The following is a 20,456-nucleotide window of genomic DNA, read 5'->3' as shown; positions in this document are numbered from 1 at the left end:
CAGTCATCTCAAAGGGCTTAAACACGAACATGAAGCTTCACTGCTTCACTGCTGTTTGTTCATTAAAGGTTTAAAAAGGTAAAAATAAGTGATTTCTCACCCTGACAGCCGGAGGGATTGTCCTGTCTCAGATTGAAGAAGCCGTGTTTGCAGCGATCACAACGTTGACCCTCCACGTTTTCTTTACAGACGCAATGGCCGCTCAGAGCGTCACACAGACCACCGCCCTGAGAACCGGCTGGGTCGCAGTCACATGCTGAAACACAACACAATCTAAGTTATGAATATGACTGTTCTCTACCTCTCTCTGACCATCACTACAGTCTTAACAGAATGAGAGTTTTACTTCCACCAGTTCTCAAGACATAAACACATGTCCATGATTTTGACTATAAAATCTGGATCTGGGTCAGCGTTATTCCCCCTCTTGTCTAAAAAATCTGGGTCAGGGTGAGTTGTTCTCTTGTACAAAAAAACTGGGTTGTGACCAGGGTGAGTCCTCCTCATGTCTTTATCACTTCAGCGTTTTCACAGCAAAGCAGTTGAAGCATACGTATGCAGGCGTGTGGGTCGTCTGTCGTTCTCTGTGGATCTTGATACAGAAATGGTTGACATCGTTCACACTGAGGCCCCGTCCTGTCATGACGGCAGTCATCACAGATACCGCCGCTCACGCTGCCTGTCGCTTTGAAACGAGCGGAGTCAAAGTGACACGAGTCTGAGTGACCGTGACAGTTACATCCTGAAAGAGAAACACCAGGGCATGATTACAAACTGAAATGAGATGTGTCGATGTTTGTATCAACATAGAAAGAGGAAACAGTTCAGATTTAGTCCAGTGCAGATGTTGGCGGTCATTTTATTTTTTGTATCAACATAAAGAAGGGGTTCTGTTTTACTCCTGCAGATGTTGGCATCGTTTTCTCCTCCAGGCCTCCAGGGGGAGTCGTGGTGAAAGTCCTGACATCTCTCACAGTTATCGCCGGCTGTATTGTGCTGACAAACACATCGACCTTGAACCTGAAGAATAGAAAACATCTTTACCTGCAGAAATCACCTGGTATGGTTAGTGTAACATGTTTGTTCACACAGAAACCGAAATCAGTATTTATTTCTTTTCCTGTCTCTGAACTGCTCCAACAACACTGGAAATGTGGTTTTACACAGAAATCTGAGAAAGATGTCTCAGGACATTTGATTCCAATGTCACTGATGGTGGTTCAGAGTAAAGTAAATTTGGAGGAAAAGTGCAGAAATCTAGACTAAAGATTAAAACAAGGTCCTGGAACTCCTGATGGGGCAGCCGATCCCACAGGTTACAGGTGATTAAATCATCATCAAAACGAACATTTAATTTGTTAAAGCAGCAGTGTCACTAAATCAGTCTTAAAGTTAATATTCTTACAGTATATGTTGTCTTTTTAATGAAAAATGTCTCCTTCAGTTCATGAAATCAGTCAGAGATCAGTGACACAAACTATTTACTGCATTAACTGTGATTAAATCACATGTTCATGACATCACGCTGCTCAGGGGAATACAGGTCAGCTGACCGGATCAGAAACCCTTCCGGTCAGCTGATCGGTTTAGAAACCCTTCCGGTCCGTACCATGGTAGTCTTGGTAAAGACATCCCCTCGTCCTCCATCCACATGCGTACATTGGCCAGCGTGTCCATGACAGAAGCAGCTTCCTCGGACCACCATGTTGTAAAGAGCGTAGTAATATTTGTCCTGAGGGTTCCTGCGTCTGCGCCCCAATAGTGTGTCACCCAACGTGAACAGACGAGTGAAATTCACGCGGATATTTGTCAAGGTGATCAGATCTGGGGACAAAGGTTAGAAAACATGTTCTCTCTCTTTGTCAGATATAAATATGTTCTGAACTGTTTAACACACAGCTGAGAGCCAATCAGAGAGCAATTTTCTCTGTTGTAATGTCACCTGACCTTGAATGTGTGGTGCGTACAGGTTTTCTATTTCAAACACAGGATCAAGAGCTTTCAGCACCACCTGGTGGACAAACACAATAAAACACATTCTGAATACAATACAGATTTCTAAACACAGAAAAAGACAGACGCAAAAAATGTTTATAACAGTGGTACGAATAAAACAACTGCAATTTAATTGTAATTTTAATTTGTTTTGTTAATTTAAATCTCCCACTGTCTCGTGAAGATATTTGTAATCTATGGTTTGATATGAATTGGATCAGTCCACAATTTACAACGGGATTGATTCAACAGTGTTGATAAGTGACAGGAAAAGTGTCCTGACGATGTTAACGACGACTGACGCCCTAATAAAGTGATAACATTTGACAGCATAGATGTTTTCTTTTCTTCTAAAATGGTGTGTTTTGATGGTGTGTATTTCTGCATACTAGGGTCTGTAAACTTGGGTCTGACTGGAAAGCTGACACTATGTGGATTCAATGAACCAAACTGTTTTCATGTGTGATGATTTTAGTCCCTACAAGAGCCATTTCATTGTAGCTGAAACTTGACCTCATTGTATAAAATGAACTGTTGTGACTTAAAGGAAAATCACGGCGCCATGAAACTTTACAGACGAACTAGAGACTGAGGGCATTCAGAGGATGTCTGGCTGAAACTTTACAGACAAACTAGAGACTGAAGGCATTCAGAGGGCATTTTCCTATCATTTTTTCAAGGTCTCAGTCTTACTGTGACATTTTAAGGGAAATTTGATCATTTTTATCAATTCTTACAGCGGTAAAAACTAACTAACCCAATAACCCTAACCTGCACCAAATCTGTATTACAAATAGTCCCAACCTAGAAATTGCTGCAACAACTGATGAGACATAAGTGAGCATGAGAATAATCCTCATTTACTTACCCTACCTTTATACTCTAAACTTTCAACATTTAAATAGGCGCCTGAACTTGACACAAAGTACTGAGCTCTATCTTGAATTATTCCTCAGGTCCACAACATTCAGATGATGTACAACAATTCTATGTAACATCTGTTGACCTGCTTATTCCCCCTAAACATCCCCCATTCCCAAATGAAAAAGACAAATATATGTCCGTGGTGGTTCTCAGAGGGTTAATGTCTAAGGGAGTGTTGTTGTGAAATGTTTGTTCAAAACACTTAAATAAGCAATTCATGTTAAGTTTAAATCAGTCTGAAGGAAATGTTAAATTATAGTGAGGTTGCAAACTTGCTATTTACATGATTTACAGCTAATATGTGAGAAATCTACACAACCTTATTTGGTTATTTGTTGATTACAGTCATTTAGTATTACCACAGATGTCACAGGAAGTGCTTTTATTCTAAAGTAGCCTACACGGAAGTTGTCTGTTGTGTCTTCTCGCTATCTCGACTGATGAGATGACCATGAGATGCTGCAAATTAATGTCTGGCATGCTTAAGTTTGTTCACTTTCCTGTTGCAGTATATCCAGCAGTGAAATGTTCACAGAATAAGACAGCCGTTTTTGTTTGTCATTTGAAGCCACTACACTATAAGTGTTTGTGTGTGTGTGTGTGTGTATCTGTCTATCTGTGTGTGTGTGTGTGTGTGACAGGACAAAAGGAGCCACGCCAACCAAGGCAAGTCAGTCTGTGTTTGCCTCTCAAACTAACCACTGCTCTATCTCCTGCACCCAGAAAGCCCATAAATTGAAGCCAAGGAAGATGGGAGCCGAAAGACCCCCAAATCTGCACCGGAACTCAAGACCTCCTGTCCACGCCGTGCACAACTTCACTGGTGAGCCCCTCCACAGCACCTCGCCTACGCAGCTGAATTCCCCAAGCCCTGACGCCACACGGCCCACCAGCCACACTGCTTAATTTGCTGCACCAAGAAAAATGAAGCACCCACCTTAGTGGATTTTCACTGCAAACCTGACTCTGGTCCATTCTTGTCCTGCTACAGTGTGTGTGTGTGTGTGTGTGTGTGTATGTGCGAGTGGGCGCGTGTGTTACCTCTCCGTCAGTGGACGGATCTGAGCTGGAGTATCTGCTGTCGCAGACGACATCATCGACACTGTCGGCCGGCTGATCGGACACTGAAGGGAAATGAAGCAAACAGTCTTCTGCAAAATAACGAAAGACTTTCCAGCTTCTTCCGAAATCCTTTGATCGCTCCACCAACATGGCCGCTGGACGGAAACTCTGACAGAGACAGAGCGCACAGGAAATTACATTAGACAATATTCCTTTTCTATGTTGGTTCACATGTTGAAAGGACCAAGTGATGTGACGTGACAACAAATCACACAACACATTTGATACATACAATTTTAGTTGTTTAGTTTTAGTTTATCAGTGCTTACTCTACAGGTTTAAAATTTTCACAGAAGGACAGTATAAAAATCTGTTCATTTTCTCTGTAAGGATTTAGATAATCAGTCATGATGTCTAAACCGTCAGGTAGACTGACCACGAGCTGTGAGGTTGTAAAATAAAGGTTTCTGCTCCCGTGGAAGATGCTAAACTCTTTATATCAGCATTTAATGACATGTCAATGGAGATATTGAACTGGGAAAATCACTTTCAGAATCAGAGCCATTCGGAAAGTGGGCACTCACTGCTCAATAAGAGTTCTCTATGATAGATTCACAGAGAAACTGAAAGAGGAAGAGTACACCTGATTCATCAACAGTCAAAGATAAACCATCAGTCAATCAGAGTTAGGGAAGTAAGTTGGCCTGTGGTCCTCTAATAATTTATCTGGAAGGTGTGTGTGTTTGGTGATTTACCTTGAAGTTGAGGACCAGATGACTGAACTGGAACATGGTCTCCAGATCCAGCTGAATGCTGACCTCATGAACTCCTGCAGATGACACAGCGCTTTAGTTACTCATGGAATGGATTTATTATACAATCATTATCTCTGTGCTATCACCAGGTTAGGTTTCAGAAACACAGAACTGCTTATTCTTTGTGAGTCGATTTTCACTGGGTGCTTCCTGTTGGAGAATAGAGATCACTGATCAGCTGTGAGTTTGTCACGCTTCATGTGATGGTTCACTGCTTTAAAGACTCTGACAAGAAAACATCTGCAGATGAAACATTTAAACTTCAGGTGAGTCTTACTCTGATTGGACAGTTTTAAAACGTACCATTCTCAGACTGCCACCATTTCATTCTCCTCTCGGGGTCGAAGGTCGTGATGATGTTCTCGATGCGGTGGCTGTTGGGGTTGCTATAGAGATTGAACGGCAGCCGAGAGTCACATATGAAACATTTTCTCTCCTCCTGAAGGACAAGAACAAATTTAACCATCCTGATTAATAATCACCATCATATATACAACTAACATCCTAAACTGTTGATGAAGTCTCATTGTCTTCAGCAGTCTGATTATTTTACCCATTTTAATGCAAGTTAACTTTTTTAAATAATTTCAGAACAGAAGTGTAGAGACAGTTTGTAAAGAAACATGTCTGTGAGAGAATAAAGATTGAATGGAATGAAGAGAGAGATTCTGCAGGAGGAGGAAAAAGAAGAAAAATGCAGTCATGAGGAAAAGTGATTCCTCAGGGTGTAAAGAACAGCATCGGATAATGAAGTGACAGATCAGAACATGTTTCTGTTTGAAAGTCAGAGTACGAGCCAGAAACACGTCAATCAGAAAAAGGACAGAACACAGAGAAAAAAAGTATTCAGAGAGAGAACCGAGTTTAGCTTCACTTAAAAACAGAATCCTTTACCTTGGTATGATTAGTCCCTGACCCCCGTTATAGGGCAACACATTCTAATGAACAGGTTGTATTGTACAAAAAGTTACAATTCATATGAAATCCCACGAAAACCCACATGACAGTTAAGTTTAGTGGTCTTTACAGATAAATTTAGCAGTGAAAAGGTGAGCCAGGTACAGAGCACCGTGAGGTGACAGTGCTTTCAGAGGCTGTTACAGTTGAAAATAGCCGACAGTTAAGTCTAGACACCAAAATGACTAGTTACAATTAGAAAAAGAAATATTGTGGTTTGGGTTAAGACAGCGGTCACCCTAAATAATACTCGTCTCCTGGGTGAAAGTCTTGTGTTTTTTTCCTTAACTTCTTCCAGGACATGAACTCTGCTCTCCTCTTAAAAGCCCTGTGTTTTAGGAGCCAAACACCCCCCCCCCTCGACCTCCTTCCCATGAGGATCTTCACGCTCTTATACAGCAGCAGTCAACATGCTGCTGATAGTAATAAATGCGTGCAATACATACGGATTACAGTGCTTTACTTTTCAGAGCTATATGTACGAATGTGTCATGAGAAAAGGTTTAATATAAGGTGACCTCTGACCTCCAGGTACCCGATGATGCAGTAGTTTTCTGGTCCGTCCAGACCGCAGGTAGACGAAGCGGACAGCTGAGCTGCTCGACCCACCATCAGGTCACCAAGCTGGGGGTCACATGAGCCGTCGGGACACTGGTCCTGAAGGTCCCGGATGTCCCCGGGGTCGTGAAACAGAGCTGCTGGAAGAAAAACTGCAGAAATATAGATGGGTCAGTAGGATTTTAAATTCTAGTGGAAACCTCAAATCTATCTGAATTTTAAATCAATGTGTGTAAATAGATTCAGCAGACAGAAAGCTTATTTACAACTGATAAAATATGGATAAGGAGTGAACATTCAAAATAAATCTGCAAACAGACCTATCAAAAACCCAGAACCATGACCATGAATAAAAACTTTATTTTGCGTCATTGTTTAATCAACAATTTCAGTCAAGAATCATTACATATCATATTGTATATATGTTTTTATAAATACAAATGACTCGGAAACAAAACAAGTGACAACAAGTAGAAAACTTCTCCATCAGAGTTTAACAAGTTATTACACATCTGAGGAAACTTTACTTGCTGAATGAACAAAACGTCTGATTCTACTTTATCTACACACCTGATATAGACTGCCTGGATCAATATATATCTAACTGCCAGCTCTATGTCTACAGCGCTGTGGAGTAAGGTGTGGCTACACCACAGATGCATACTGAGATAGGAGACAAACATCCTCTGGGATGGAAGGAAGGAACTTGTTTTGGTGGAACATTTGCACCCCACAAAAGAAAACTCCCAATCCTATATTAAATGAAGTTAACTGTTGACACAATACAGTAATGTGAGATATTTAAATAATAATAATAATAATAATAATAATAATAATAATAATAATGATACATTTTATTTGTAGAGCACTTTTTTTAATTCAATTTTATGTATAGCATATATATAAACTTTATTGCAGACCCAGGTCCATATAACACACAATTCAGTCTAAAAAATATAAAAGAGATACAAAAATTCATAATAATTACACATTTACCCATAGGATATACAGGCTATTGCACCAATGCTGTCTTAACCTGGAAGTGTATCTATAACAGGGCTGACTAGAGCTTCAATTATATGGTTCTCTGACTTGTCCAGGCGACACATGAAACTAAACATCAGCTGTCTTAAGAGTGCCTCACAGGTTGGCACTCTAGTGGACACAAACAAATGGCTGGCACTATGCCACCTAGGGACACGGAGCAGCAGCCTCATTGCATCAATATATGCTACCTTGAGCCTCTGCATACTCTTTTTCAAATCATAACAAGAGTTATCTCTTCTAACAATCTTTTAACCATCTTAACATGGATCAACACTCTGAATCCTTTCTTTCTTAAAAGAACACAAGATGAGATGCGGCGGGCGTTGCATTTATTCTAATAACTTCGTTGGTTTTTGACATAAATGAAAACGGAGAAAAATGTCTGAATCTGCTGACTCTGCTCTTCAGGCTGCACATTTTAGGGAGGGGAGGGGAGGAGGAGCTAACTGAGCAAAGAAGCGAAATTGAAAGGCGGGAGATTGACGGAGTAGACAAAGAGAGACATATTAGAGAGCGAAAGATATTATTGCTAGTTTTTTATTATTATTTTATTTTATTATTATTGAGTAGATTTTGAAAGTAGTTTAGGAGTAGTGTAGATAGTTTAGGAGTTGATTTAGAGTTTTTTGCAGAAGGAAAATGAAGCGAATGTTTTCGTTTGAACAAGCCCTCGACTTATTCTATCGACTGGACGACCAGGATGCTGTTTACATTTCATTGTCGGAATCGGAAAGTGGCGACGATGAGATTGACGACTTTGCTTTTGTTGAGGTGAGACAAACTTTTTGTGAACATTTATTGCTTTCTTTTAGCTTTTTGTGTGTGTGTGTGTATGTGTGTGTCTCTGTGTATATATGTGTCTGTGTCTCAATATATATGTGTCTCTGTGTATATATGTGTCTCTGTGTGTATGTATATGTGTTTCTGTGTGTATATATGTGTCTGTGTCTCTGTGTGTGTATGTGTGTGTATATATATATATATATGTGTGTGTGTGTGTGTGTATATGCATCTCTGTGTTTATATGTGTGTATGTGTGTGTGTGTATATATGTGTCTCTGTCTGTCTTTCTGTGTGTGTGTATATATATATATATATATATATATATATATATATATATATGTGTGTGTGTGTGTGTGTCTGTGTGTGTGTGTGTGTGTGTATTTGTGTGTGTGTGTGGGGGGGGGGGTTGTGTGAACAACAATTTCATTGCGAATGACTGCTTCACTGTAGTTGTGCATATGTGCCAATGAACATCTCTACAACCCTGACAACAAGCACACAGGCCTACACAAAGAGGGGCTGGAAGGAAAAGTCAAACCAGGTCAAGATCCCCAGACAAGTCAGGACAGCCACACCACAGCTCTGAGCCCTGGAAAACAGAGAGTGATCCTGATACTGCCCCACAAACCAGTAGGTTCATGCCCTGCAGATCACCAGAAGCCCAGGTGAATATGCATTCAGTACACTCACCAATGGACCTGTTCCAGCTGTACTTTGCCATGGATACCATGCAAAAACAAAGTTTCTAAGCAAAAAAGAAAAGAAAAAACGCCTATTGCCACACCTGCTTTTTGATGTATATAGATTGATTTTATCTCAATTTTACCTTTTTCTATGTTGTATTTGCACTATTTGGGAACCCTCATACTCTGAGAATGCAAGGCATTTAATGTAGCTCTCTGTATAATTGTGTGCATAAACTGTTTTCAAGAGTGGCAAAGCTAAAAACTAAAAAAAAGCCTATGGCTACACCCGCTTTTTTTTGTAAATCATATTTTTTTGTATATATCTTGATTATATCTGAATTTTACCTTTATATGTTGATATGTACAACTTGTGTTTACATTACAAACTTTTAAAAATGCTTGGTTGGGCATGTTTGTGTTTTATACATTAAAAAAACTATAATTTTTTAAAATCCGATTTTGTGTTTTTTGTGTGTTTTTGGGTCCAGTATGTTGAAACAGTACATTAAAGTGAAAAACTAATTATCATGTCATATAGGTGATCCTGTGCTGAAAAGAAAGATACCAAACATTGGTATGTTAAACATTTGTTTATGTTGCAAAATTAAAAAAATAAAAAGTACTCAAAAACGGCCAAAATAGCCCAAGACTCCGAAGGGTTAACATGTTTCCCATCTCTCTTCACTTCCTTCCTTCCTTCCATATGAGTCAGGTGTCTAAGTGATGAGAGAGAAATGTGACGGCGAACAAGCTGAACTCACCGGTGAAGAAGATGAAGATCATGTTGTTTTGACACGACTGATGGTCTGTGATGGACTCTCTCTCCTTTGGAGGACAAATACAAACAGTTATTCAAACATAATGAGTTAAACTGTATAATTCATTGTCTGATGGTTGACCTGATGTCAGATCTCACCAGAAGTCTTATCTAAAAAAACAAACACAAACCAAGAGTCCTGATCACAAAAATAAAAAACTAAAAGCCAACACTGATCACCAGATACATTAAAAAACTAAACTGATCAACAGTCAGAGAACAACACAAAAAACAGAGATCATGAAGTCATAATGACTGTAATATCAGCCGGGTAAAATGGATATCTTACCTGAAGAACCAGACTCAGGGCCCTATCTTGCACTCAGCGCAATTGCCTTTGTACACCGACGCATGTATCATTCCTATTTTGCACCCGACGCACAGCGGACTTTCCCCTCCACAGACGCACGTCGGTAAAATAGGGAATGTATTTGCGCTCCCGGGGGCGGTTCAGCGAAAAGAGGAGGCGTGTTCCGGCGCAAACGTTAATTGGTGCTATTTTGCAGTTTCAGAAACCAATTCCGCCACTGACCAGGAAAAACCTGGTCTAAAGTCAGTGGCGCTAGTCTAAAGTCAGTGGCGCTAGTCTAAAGTCAGTGCCGCTAGTCTAAAGTCAGTAGCGCGTTATTCAGATGTTATTTTAGGGGCGCATGCTTGGCCATAATGTAGCGTGTGCACAACGCGCATACACTTCTCTCATCTAAACGGACACAGCAGTTCTCATTTTTGCAAACCATACATAATTACAAAGGAAAAATATTACTGAAAATGCGCTTCAGGTGTTTGGATCGGTCAGGAGCACTTTACAGTACAGCATTCTTTGTGGCTTGTTGTGATTTACACAACATTTCCATGAATCATGGATGTGTTGATGACATAAATGAGGAAATATTAGAGGACTTAAGGAGACATGATGTTGAACTACGGCGGGATCTGGTCCGGGAGGACGCGATGTGCTCCTGGTGGAGCGGGTGGATGGAGATGGAGGGGGGGGAGGAGGAAGGGGCACAACAGGAGCATATGATGCATTTGGAGGCCCACGCTCCATGGCTGCAGCAATCCTCTCCAGACTTGAGGAGATGCGCCCGAGAGGAGCAGCAACATCGCCACCCGGCCGAAACGGGCATTTATTACTTTGCCGCATCTCAGACAGCTCCCGCTGGCGTGCGGCAGGCAAATCCACTGTTATAATAGCAATCCGCCATGGAACAAGCGCGCCTGCTCTTTAAGGGAATGTGAGATGACGCTCTGATTGGTTTATTGCACGTTACGCCCAAACCACACCTAGCTACTTCAGACCAACCCATTTTAGATTTGCGTCGGGCGCAAGAGTCATTTATCCCGCCGGTATCATAGCAACAGCGCCCGAGATCCGCCCACAAAGCTACTTGCGTTTTGCGTTTCATATCGTTAAAATAGGGCCCATAAAGACCTGCAAACATTAAAATCCTCTGGATGTAAATACCCCAGACCTCAAAACTAAAAGACAACCAGATATTAAAAACCTCTGATGTAAAGAGCAGAAAAGAACAAAAGTCCTCTAAATTCTGCAGATTTTAATTCTAGATCGCAGCTGAAAACTGTAAAAATAATCATAAAATAATCTGCCGATTCTGTTTGTTTTCTGATTATCACAGGTAGCAGAGACTGAAGGAAAGATTCTGTTCAGTTTAGTCTCAGCAGCCGAATGAATAACTTTAAACTGAATGAGTTGAAGCATTGACAGAACATGCTTTGATCTTATCTTGCCCTTTCTCCCCTAACTTATCCACAATCTCCTCAGCAGTATCCTGAATCCTCTTAAATCTTTTATTGTGGAGAGAAGAGGCAAAACAGACAGACAAACTTAAAATCAGTATTTAACAGGTAGGGATTCCAGTCATAAGGTCATTAAAATGTTATGTTGTCTGATAATCATATCAGAGTGAGACTGCCTGACAAACTTTATGGTTAAACTCTAGTTTAAATAACTTTATTTGATATTATGTTAACAGTGCATTATTCTAAATGTATCCAGAATCAATATTAGACACATTTGTGTTTAACTGACATTAAGCAGAGCTGGACCAGGAGAAACTGTAAAGCCTCAAGGGACTGATGAACTTTAACAGGAATGCTTGGGCCTCTGCAGTAATGGTGAGGATTTATTGAACTTCAGTGAAACTGCTGCACCTGCATTTCAAACACTGATTAACTTCTGTTGGTATCGTTTGCAAACACGGTTTCATACTAACACTTTATCGATTTAAAAATAAGATATATTATTATGTTTTAGATTTCTAAGCCCTAGTTCAGTACAGTCTTAAATTAAAATATTCTGCTTTTAAGCTCCATTATCAAAGAAAATAATAAAATAGATAATAAACGTTTAATCATTAAACTGATGTGTGAAGTAAAGAGACAGGTTTATTATTATTTAAACACATTAGGATTCAAATATATATTTAATTCCGTTGAGCTTTACCACCATTATAAAATTAAGTTAAAGGGATATTTCACCATTGGAAAGAAGAATATATCTTTAAATTGGGTCAAGAGGCCCGTTCCAGAAAGCAGGTTTAGTGAAAAAACTCTAGAGTTTCTCTCAATCTCCTCCCTCTCAGGCGCATTTTAATGCAGTTTTATCTGCATGAATAAAAAAACATATTAGTTTATGTTTGGCATATTATAAAACGTTTTTTCCTCAAACATGTCATTTTGTTGACGATCCCATTGATGAAAAAGCTGTATTAATTCACAGAGAGTTTACGTCGGTATTGAGTCCCGACTATAGATGTATTTTCATTTCCACATAACCGATTTGAGAGGTATTTTTGATCACAGTCCATTAGATATGTAGATACCTTATCCATCCTCATATCACTAACATCAACCATCGTGGAGAGGTTCATTAGATATGTAGATACCTTATCCATCCTCATATCACCAACATCAACCATAGTGGACAGGTCCATTAGATATGTAGATACCTTATCTTTCCTCATATCACTATATCAGCCATCGTGGACAGGTCCATTAGATATGTAGATACCTTATCCGTCCTCATATCACTAACATCAACCATCGTGGAAAGGCTTTAACATCCCAGCAGATTCTTTGTATCGCATTACGTTTTTTGCAGCAGTTTTCTTTACAACAGTGTAGCGGATCATACTGTAATAGTAAAGCCACTTTATGCAGAGCCGTCAGAAAAGTGTGACTCGCTCTGAAACATTTTTTAAACGTTTTTGTAGTGTTCCCTTGACAGAAGAGCCATTAAAAAGAAATACATCATTATACATTATAGTTCTGTTAATGATATGGTGCTGCAGCCTCAGAATGGGATTAGTATAGTTTACTTTTTCACCTGCAGGATTGCACCTAAATGAAATTATAGGTGTAATACAATTCCAGTTTTCACCAGTAATATTATAAGTTAACTGTGATTAAATATGAAATTAATACACTGTGATTGTGTACGCATTGACTCGAGCAGCAATTTTCTACCCTACCAACTCTCTCTCTTTTGCATCAGCAGCCGCTGTCTTGCTTTTTTAATGAAATACATGTTCAAACTCGCTGTTTGTGCGCACCCATTTGTTTATGGTTGTTACCATAGTGAATCGTAGTATCATGGCTCCATTCATACTGCCTTTTGTGCATGCGCGTAACCCTGAGTGAACATACTCCGAGTTGATTGAACCAACTCAAATCAGCTGTTCTGGAACCGAACACTCAGTTTCCCATCTCGGGGTAAATCAACTCAAACATCAGGGTTAGACTCAGAGTTTGTTAAACCTCCTACCTGGAACGGAACCCTGGTAGCTGGATAGTCTGGTACACTGTTGTTCAGCCATGTTTCCACAAAAACACAGCAGTCTCTGAACTCGCGTTGGGAGTTTCATTGAAGTTGGACGTAGTCCAGTTGTTGTCAGAGTGGACATTTGCAAGCAGGATTGATGGGACATGTGGCCAGCTAGCGTTAGCTTTCCACCTAGCTAGCTCATACCCCGGCCCTTGTTCCACGTTTCACCGCTGAGGATGTCCCCTTACCGGCTAGCGGCATTGAGCGTCACAGCAGGCTGAGGTGCTGGTCTCCATAGCAGGCAAATCTCGCGTAGTGTGTCAAATATTCCGTCTGTAATAAAGGTTCCTGCATATTCTGCGATCTGTACCAATGTATCCCCGTGGTACACATGTGCGGTGGTTTGAATGCACATAATTGTTGTAAAAGTTTGCTGCTGAAAAGACAGAGCCTGTTTAGGGAAGCTTCAAGATGGCTGACACTCTGCTTGCTTCAGGTAAAGACAGTCCAACCCCCTATGGGCGTGTTGAAAACATGCGGAACTAGCTGGCTGTAGTCCACAGACTCTGAGCAAAAATACCTCCGATGACAGAAAACAACGTTTTTTGCATCATCAGAGGCATTTTTCCAGACCCACAATACAGAGAAATCTAGTCCCATGAGGGAGGGAAGCACAGTCATTCGAAAATACTACCGGGTTTCTACTGATACAAAGCTTAATGCTAATTGGTGAAGTATCCCTTTAAATAGAGTTACATTCCACTTGTTTTCCCAAATTGCTCCTCCACTGTTGCATTGTGGGAAAAGACGGAGAAACTATAAAGATAGCTTTCTATGTTTTTATTTAACTTTGTTGGCGTAGTAGTTTTGGACTTAAAGACAGCTTGTCTTCATAAACAGGTAGTAATAAACCTAATTAAAATCATCCTTATGAAGATGATCAATAACAGTTTGATCTTTTAGGTCAGCTGTTTGCAGAACAAAATCTATTCAACTTTTAAATCATAGTCTGATAAACACCACACATCAATTCTTTATCACCATTACAATGTTAACAACCTCAGAAACCGTTTTTTAACAATGGTTTCTATTTTGGACTGATTGTTATGTTTGTTTTTAGTTTTATTCTAGATATGATTTCATAATTTTAACTTTCAAGTATTTATTTCTGTTTATTAATTTTACTATGATAAAAGTCTTCTGTGTATGCAAGTACTCCGTGAAATGACAAAAAGTATAATGAATATTTAGAATTTTTAGGAAAGAAAGTCTTTGAAAGCAAAGGTCCACTGAAGCTCATTTTTATTCTGCTACAGTCATTAATGCTCTTTCACTGCGGCTAGTCCACCTGGCACTTTGGATGATTGACAGCTTCACCATGCTGTGTCAGAGCTGCAGCTGTTGTTGCAAATGCATAATTTGCCTAATTTACAGCTCACAACTAAAACTAAACACACATATCAGCTTGGTTTATCAGATTATATTTCATTTTAAAGAGTGAAGAGTTTGTGTTAGCCAGAACAGATTAAATACAGATTTTCAATAAAACAAATAAAACTTTCAATCAGCCAGTACAAATATTATAAACCACCACCAGGTAATTTACAAACTGTTTAACTTCTCCAGAGAGAGACTCGAGTCGAGTTTCATTTATTATAAAAACTGTTGAAAAGAGAGTGAACTTGAGCCTACCTGCTTCTGCTGCTTCACTGTAGAGAACTAACACATCTGGGCAGGTAACAGCACACCTGAGACACATGTAGCCTCATGCTTTTTCTGTCAATGAAAGAGGGGGGCAGGGAGAGAGTGAAAGGGAGAGGTTTTACGTCAATGAGAGAGAGATTTGTGAGTAAGAGAGACAAGATAAATACGGATTGTATTTACTTTAGCGTTCAAAGTAAAATACTACTAATAATAGCATTTTTCAGCTGCAAATTTTAGCAAAAGAGGTTTTAAACTAATGAAAATAGTTTGCTCTGCTTATACTGGGTGTTCATTCAACTAAAAATATAAGAATTAGGGGATGAGGCATGGCGTCAGATGTCAGCAGGGGTACCAATAGCTTTTCAGAGTGCCAACAGGGTATCCCTATGTATTATATTATGGTTCTCACTTTGTATATACACACCTCTGTGTGCACATACTACTCTGCGGCGGTGCAATTTTTAACATGGTATTTCTTTGGCATATTGTGATAGCTGAGTTGATGACAGAGATGGTTAGGGTTGGGTACAGGAGTCTTTATGTGTGAGGAAACCATTGGGAAGTAACTCATTAGCATTTTGTTTATATTACATGTCATTTAGCTGATGCTTTTATCCAAAGCGACTTACAATTGCTACATATGTCAGAGGTCCCACGTCTCTGGAGCAACTAGGGGTTAAGTGTCTTGCTCAGGGACACATTGGTTGATGTATCACAGTGGGAATCAAACCCACAAAAAGGCATGTGTCATATCCACTGCGCCATCACCACCACTGTTATTGGTTGGAATCAAGCTTTATACAGATCTCAGTCGTGCCATCAAGTTTGGACTGAGTGAATCCAGCTCTGTCGTCTTCACTATCAGCATGCAAGGTAAACGGATTTTGTTTTGAGGTATCTGGGGTCCGTTCCAGAAAGCATGTTTAGTGAAAACTCTGGGTTTTTGGTTTCAGAAAGGGATGTTAATCAAACCTGAGAGAGAGGGGGAATTGCAGCCCATTTCAGAAAGAGAGGTAACTTAACCTCAGAGTCAGTTACTATGGTAACTGAGCCTGTGAACCTAAGCTGGTTGTGAGCAGGTTTTCTTCAAGAAATCTTTGGTCGACGATCCCATTAATGAAAAAGCTGTATTACTTATTACTTTTCTCTGCTTCTCTTTATAGTCATCAGATTTACCTATCATATATTCAATAATATAGTGAGAGTAGAAGGAGGCAGGCCAGTACAGCCCGATCTGGTTGGGGGAGAGTTTTAGCCCAACCAGGCACCTCTCTTTAACCTGCCTCTCTTAGTCATTCTATTATTATTTTATAAGTTCCTTCCTTCTTAGGACACAATGACCTGCTCTCTCTTTTCTTTTCCTTTTATGTGCATCCTGTCCCAGAAAAGCTTGTTACTAACCTAGCTCTGGGGAGTAACTCCCCGGAGTCGTTATGTTTCTTCTTCCCTGTAATGTCCGGCTACGTCCTGCTGCGTCCACTGCGTCACCCATGCTCTGCTGTGCCACGTTACATCCTGTAACACCCTGCTGTGCCCGGCTATGATATGAACTACTACAACTGCCATTGTAGTCACTGTTCCATTATCTTTATTGTGACTATTACGCCACTGTTCATCATAACCCCAACTGACACCGTCAGACACCGCCTACCAAGAGTCTGGGTCTGCCGAGGTATCTTCCTAAAAGGGAGTTTCTCCTCGCCACTGTCGCAATGGCCACTGCTAATGCTTTCTCTATGGGGAATTATTGGAATTGTTGGGGCTTTGTAAATTATAGAGTGTGGTCTAGACCTACTCTATATGTAAAGTGTCTCGAGATAACTCTTGTTATGATTTGATACTATAAATAAAATTGAATTGAACATAACAGAGAGTTTATGTCGGGAGATAATTTGAGTCTAGACTAGATGTATTTTCATTTCCAGATAACCAATTTGAAAGGTATTTTTTTTACCTTATCCGTCCTCATTTCACTAACATCAGCCATCGTGGACATGCTTTTACATCCCAGCAGATTCTTAGTATTGAAAAGTGTGCCTTGCTCTGAAACATTTTTTAAACATTTTTGTAGTGTTCCCTGGACACAAACCAGTGCGAGCCATTAAAAAGAATTAAATGATTATACATTATAGTTCTGTTAATGATCATGGTGCTGCAGGCTCAGAATAGGATTAGTAGTATCTTACCTTTACAGGACTGCACCAAAATGAAATTATAGGTTTAATACCATTCCAGTTTTTACCAGTAATATTATAAGTTACCTGTGATTAAATATGAAATTAATAAACTGTTAATGCTTACACATTGACCCGAGCAGCAATTTTCTCCCACACCAATTCTCTCTTTTGCAGCAGCAGCTGCTGTTTTGCTTGTTTAACGAAATACACGTTCAAACTCCCTGTATGTGTGCATGAGTATTTCCACCTACCAGTTTGTGGTTGTTACCATGGTGAATCGTAGAATCATGGCTCCATTAATGCTGCCTAGTCATTGATTGTCTATAATGAACACCATGTTCGAACATAGGGATGCTCAAGTGTACTTGGTACCAGAGCACCCTAGGCCAAAGGTAAATGATCGATTTTATAATTGTTTCATCTGATCTGAGGCCGTATGTTTTGGACACTCGGGTGAGGAGAGGGCCGGAGCTGTCAACCAATCACCATCTGGTGGTGAGTTGGGTCAGGGGGTGGGGGAAGACTCTGGACACACTTGGTAAGCCCAAACGGGTAGTGTAGATAAATTGAGAACGTCTGGAGGAGGCCTCTGTCCGACAGACTTTAAATTCACACCTCCGGCGGAGCTTTTCGTGCATCCCTGTGGAGGCTGGGGGCATTGAACCCCAGTGGACAATGTTCAAAGTTTCCATTGCTGAAGCTGTAGCGAGGACCTGTGGTCTTAGGGTCTTAGGTGCCTCAAGGGGCGGTAACCCACGAACACCGTGGTGGACACCGGTGGTCAGGGAAGCTGTCCGACTGAAGAAGGAGTCTTTCCAGGATATACTATCCCAGAGGACTCCAGAGGCAGTTGCAGCGTACAGAGGTCGGCACCAAGGTGCTTCTGGAAAACAGTTTGCCACCTCAGGAGGGGGAAGCGGGGAACCATTCAAGCTGTGTACAGTAAGGATGGGACACTGTTGAGCTCAACTGAGGAGGTAATAGGGCGGTGGAAGGAGCACTTTGAGGAACTCCTGAATCCGACTAATACATCCTCTACTTTAGAGGCAGAGCTGGAGGATGATGGTTCTGTAGTGATGTCTGAGTTAAATGGACTGTATGTAACAGTGTTCTGTAGTGATGTCTGAGTTAAATGGACTGTATGTAACAGTGTTTTGTAGTGATGTCTGAGTTAAATGGACTGTTTGTAACAGTGTTTTGTAGTGATGTCTGAGTTAAATGGACTGTTTGTAACAGTGTTTTGTAGTGATGTCTGAGTTAAATGGACTGTATGTAACAGTGTTTTGTAGTGATGTCTGAGTTAAATGGACTGTATGTAACAGTGTTCTATAGTGATGTCTGAGTTAAATTGATTGTATGTAGCAGTGTTGTTCTGTAGTGATGTCTGAGTTAAATGGACTGTATGTAGCAGTGTTGTTCTGTGTCTGTGTGTGTAAGTGTGTGTGTGTCTGTGTGTGTTTGTCTCTGTGTGTGTGTTTGTGTGTGTGTGTCTCTGTGTGTGTTTGTCTCTGTGTGTGGGTGTGTCTCTCAGTTTCTCTGTTTGTGTGTGTGTCTCTGTGTGTGTCTAAGTGTGTGTGTGTCTCTGTGTGTGTGAGAGTGTGTGTGAGCGTCTGTCTGTCTGTGTGCGTGTCTCTGTGCGTCTCTGTGTGTGAGAGTGTGTGTGTGTCTCTGTGTGTGTTTGTCTCTGTGTGTGTGTTTGTGTGTGTGTGTGTGAGCGTCTGTCTGTGTGCGTACCCTGTTTCAGCAACATTGACAGCCCCCCCTCTCTTCACGTCCCTCTGCATCAAGCACGGCCAGGTGCTTCTTCTGGAGAAGACCACCTCTGTAAGGGAACACAGAGAAGCAAACGTTAGTCTCTGTGTGTGTGTGTGTTCGTGCGTGTGAGAGAGAGAGAGAGACAGAGAGTTTGTGTGTGTCTCTGTGTGTGAAATGTCATTCTGGCATTGTAAAGCAAGCTTTGCAATGATTGTGTTTCTGACACTTTGAAATAATCTGTTGGATGCTGTTCCACTGGCAGCATATATGCCGCATTCGCTACGGAATCCAACAGCTAGATTCAAAGTGTGAAAATGTGTTTCATTGTAAAGCCGGATTCGCAATCTCATCTAGCAAAGCCAGCTTCGCAAGGAGTGTGTTTTTGACACTTTGAAAATGTACGTCAACCTGGGAACTAGGTAAGGGGGTGATAGCCACGATCATCAAGTGATGATCCTCAACCGTGTGTTGGCCGACATTGTAAAGCCATCTTCGCAATTTCACCTCGCCATTGTAAAGCCGTCCTCGCAATATCTCCTCGCCATTGTAAAGCCGTCCTCGCAATTTCACCTCGCCATTGTAAAGCCGGCTTCGCAATAGTGAAATGGTATACCAGGGGCACGAAAATATTTTGAGCGCGGTTAAGTGTGAACATAGCGGGGGGGCTTAAGTGTGGGTTCCCGGGACCGACCGGAGGTCAAGGTGCGCTGAGGTGGGCCCTTTTTCCTGAATGTGAACCCGGGGAGGTTAGCCCCATTCTGGGGGCCGATGGGTGGCTCAACCTGGGTGGGCCTTGTAAAGTCTGCTTCGCAATGCCACCTATCCATGCCGGCATTGTAAGGCCAGCTTTACAAATAACGACAGTTGGGCTTAGGCACCACTGTGCTAGAAAGGTTAAGATTAGGTGAGGATTAAAAAACAAAGGGGCCCGAAGCCGAAGGCTGAGGGACCCTGAATGCACTCACTACAAGTGAAGGCAGTCTCCGCCCATCCCCACCCATCCAAGGGGGGTCTCACAAGCAACTGCCCCTCATGTAAAAATAAACCAAAAGGTCTTAACTTTTCTGTGTCACATTTGGAGAAGAAACACTTTTTAATGAGCAATAAATTGCTTAAACAATACTATGTGTTATCGTTATATACCAGGTGAGTAACAACTCTTTTCTCCTGTTATTTTCTTTATCCACAGAAACACTCATGTTGCTGCAACTCAGGTAAGTATTGTATATACAACAACATGCAGTAAATTGCTTAATTGACCTTATATATTGTCACAGCACATCAAGTAAGTAAAAACTTTTTTCTCCTATTTTTTTCATTTTTTACAGGTACTCTGTGGCAACTGCATCCCAGGTAAGTAACCAAAGTATGTATAATAAATGTATATCTTAC

At 40.8% G+C, this 20,456-nt stretch overlaps 1 protein-coding gene across 1 annotated transcript in view; it reads right to left on the bottom strand.

Annotated features, from left to right (window-relative positions):
- lamb4 (laminin, beta 4) overlaps positions 1–19,311 on the bottom strand; it is a 48,387-nt gene extending 29,076 nt beyond the window's left edge. Inside the window, 12 exon segments of the mRNA XM_028586085.1 lie at positions 101–256; positions 554–742; positions 900–1,020; positions 1,610–1,824; positions 1,948–2,011; positions 3,961–4,149; positions 4,737–4,810; positions 5,100–5,235; positions 6,279–6,463; positions 9,589–9,652; positions 15,121–15,204; positions 19,044–19,311. Coding sequence (XP_028441886.1) covers positions 101–256; positions 554–742; positions 900–1,020; positions 1,610–1,824; positions 1,948–2,011; positions 3,961–4,149; positions 4,737–4,810; positions 5,100–5,235; positions 6,279–6,463; positions 9,589–9,610 — 1,351 coding nt within the window. The 5' untranslated portion in view covers positions 9,611–9,652; positions 15,121–15,204; positions 19,044–19,311.
- Between the last annotated feature and the right edge of the window lie 1,145 nt (positions 19,312–20,456).

Source organism: Perca flavescens, chromosome 8, assembly GCF_004354835.1.
Source record: "Perca flavescens isolate YP-PL-M2 chromosome 8, PFLA_1.0, whole genome shotgun sequence".
Classification (NCBI taxonomy): domain Eukaryota; kingdom Metazoa; phylum Chordata; class Actinopteri; order Perciformes; family Percidae; genus Perca; species Perca flavescens.
This window is presented reverse-complemented; position numbering and strand designations above follow the sequence as displayed.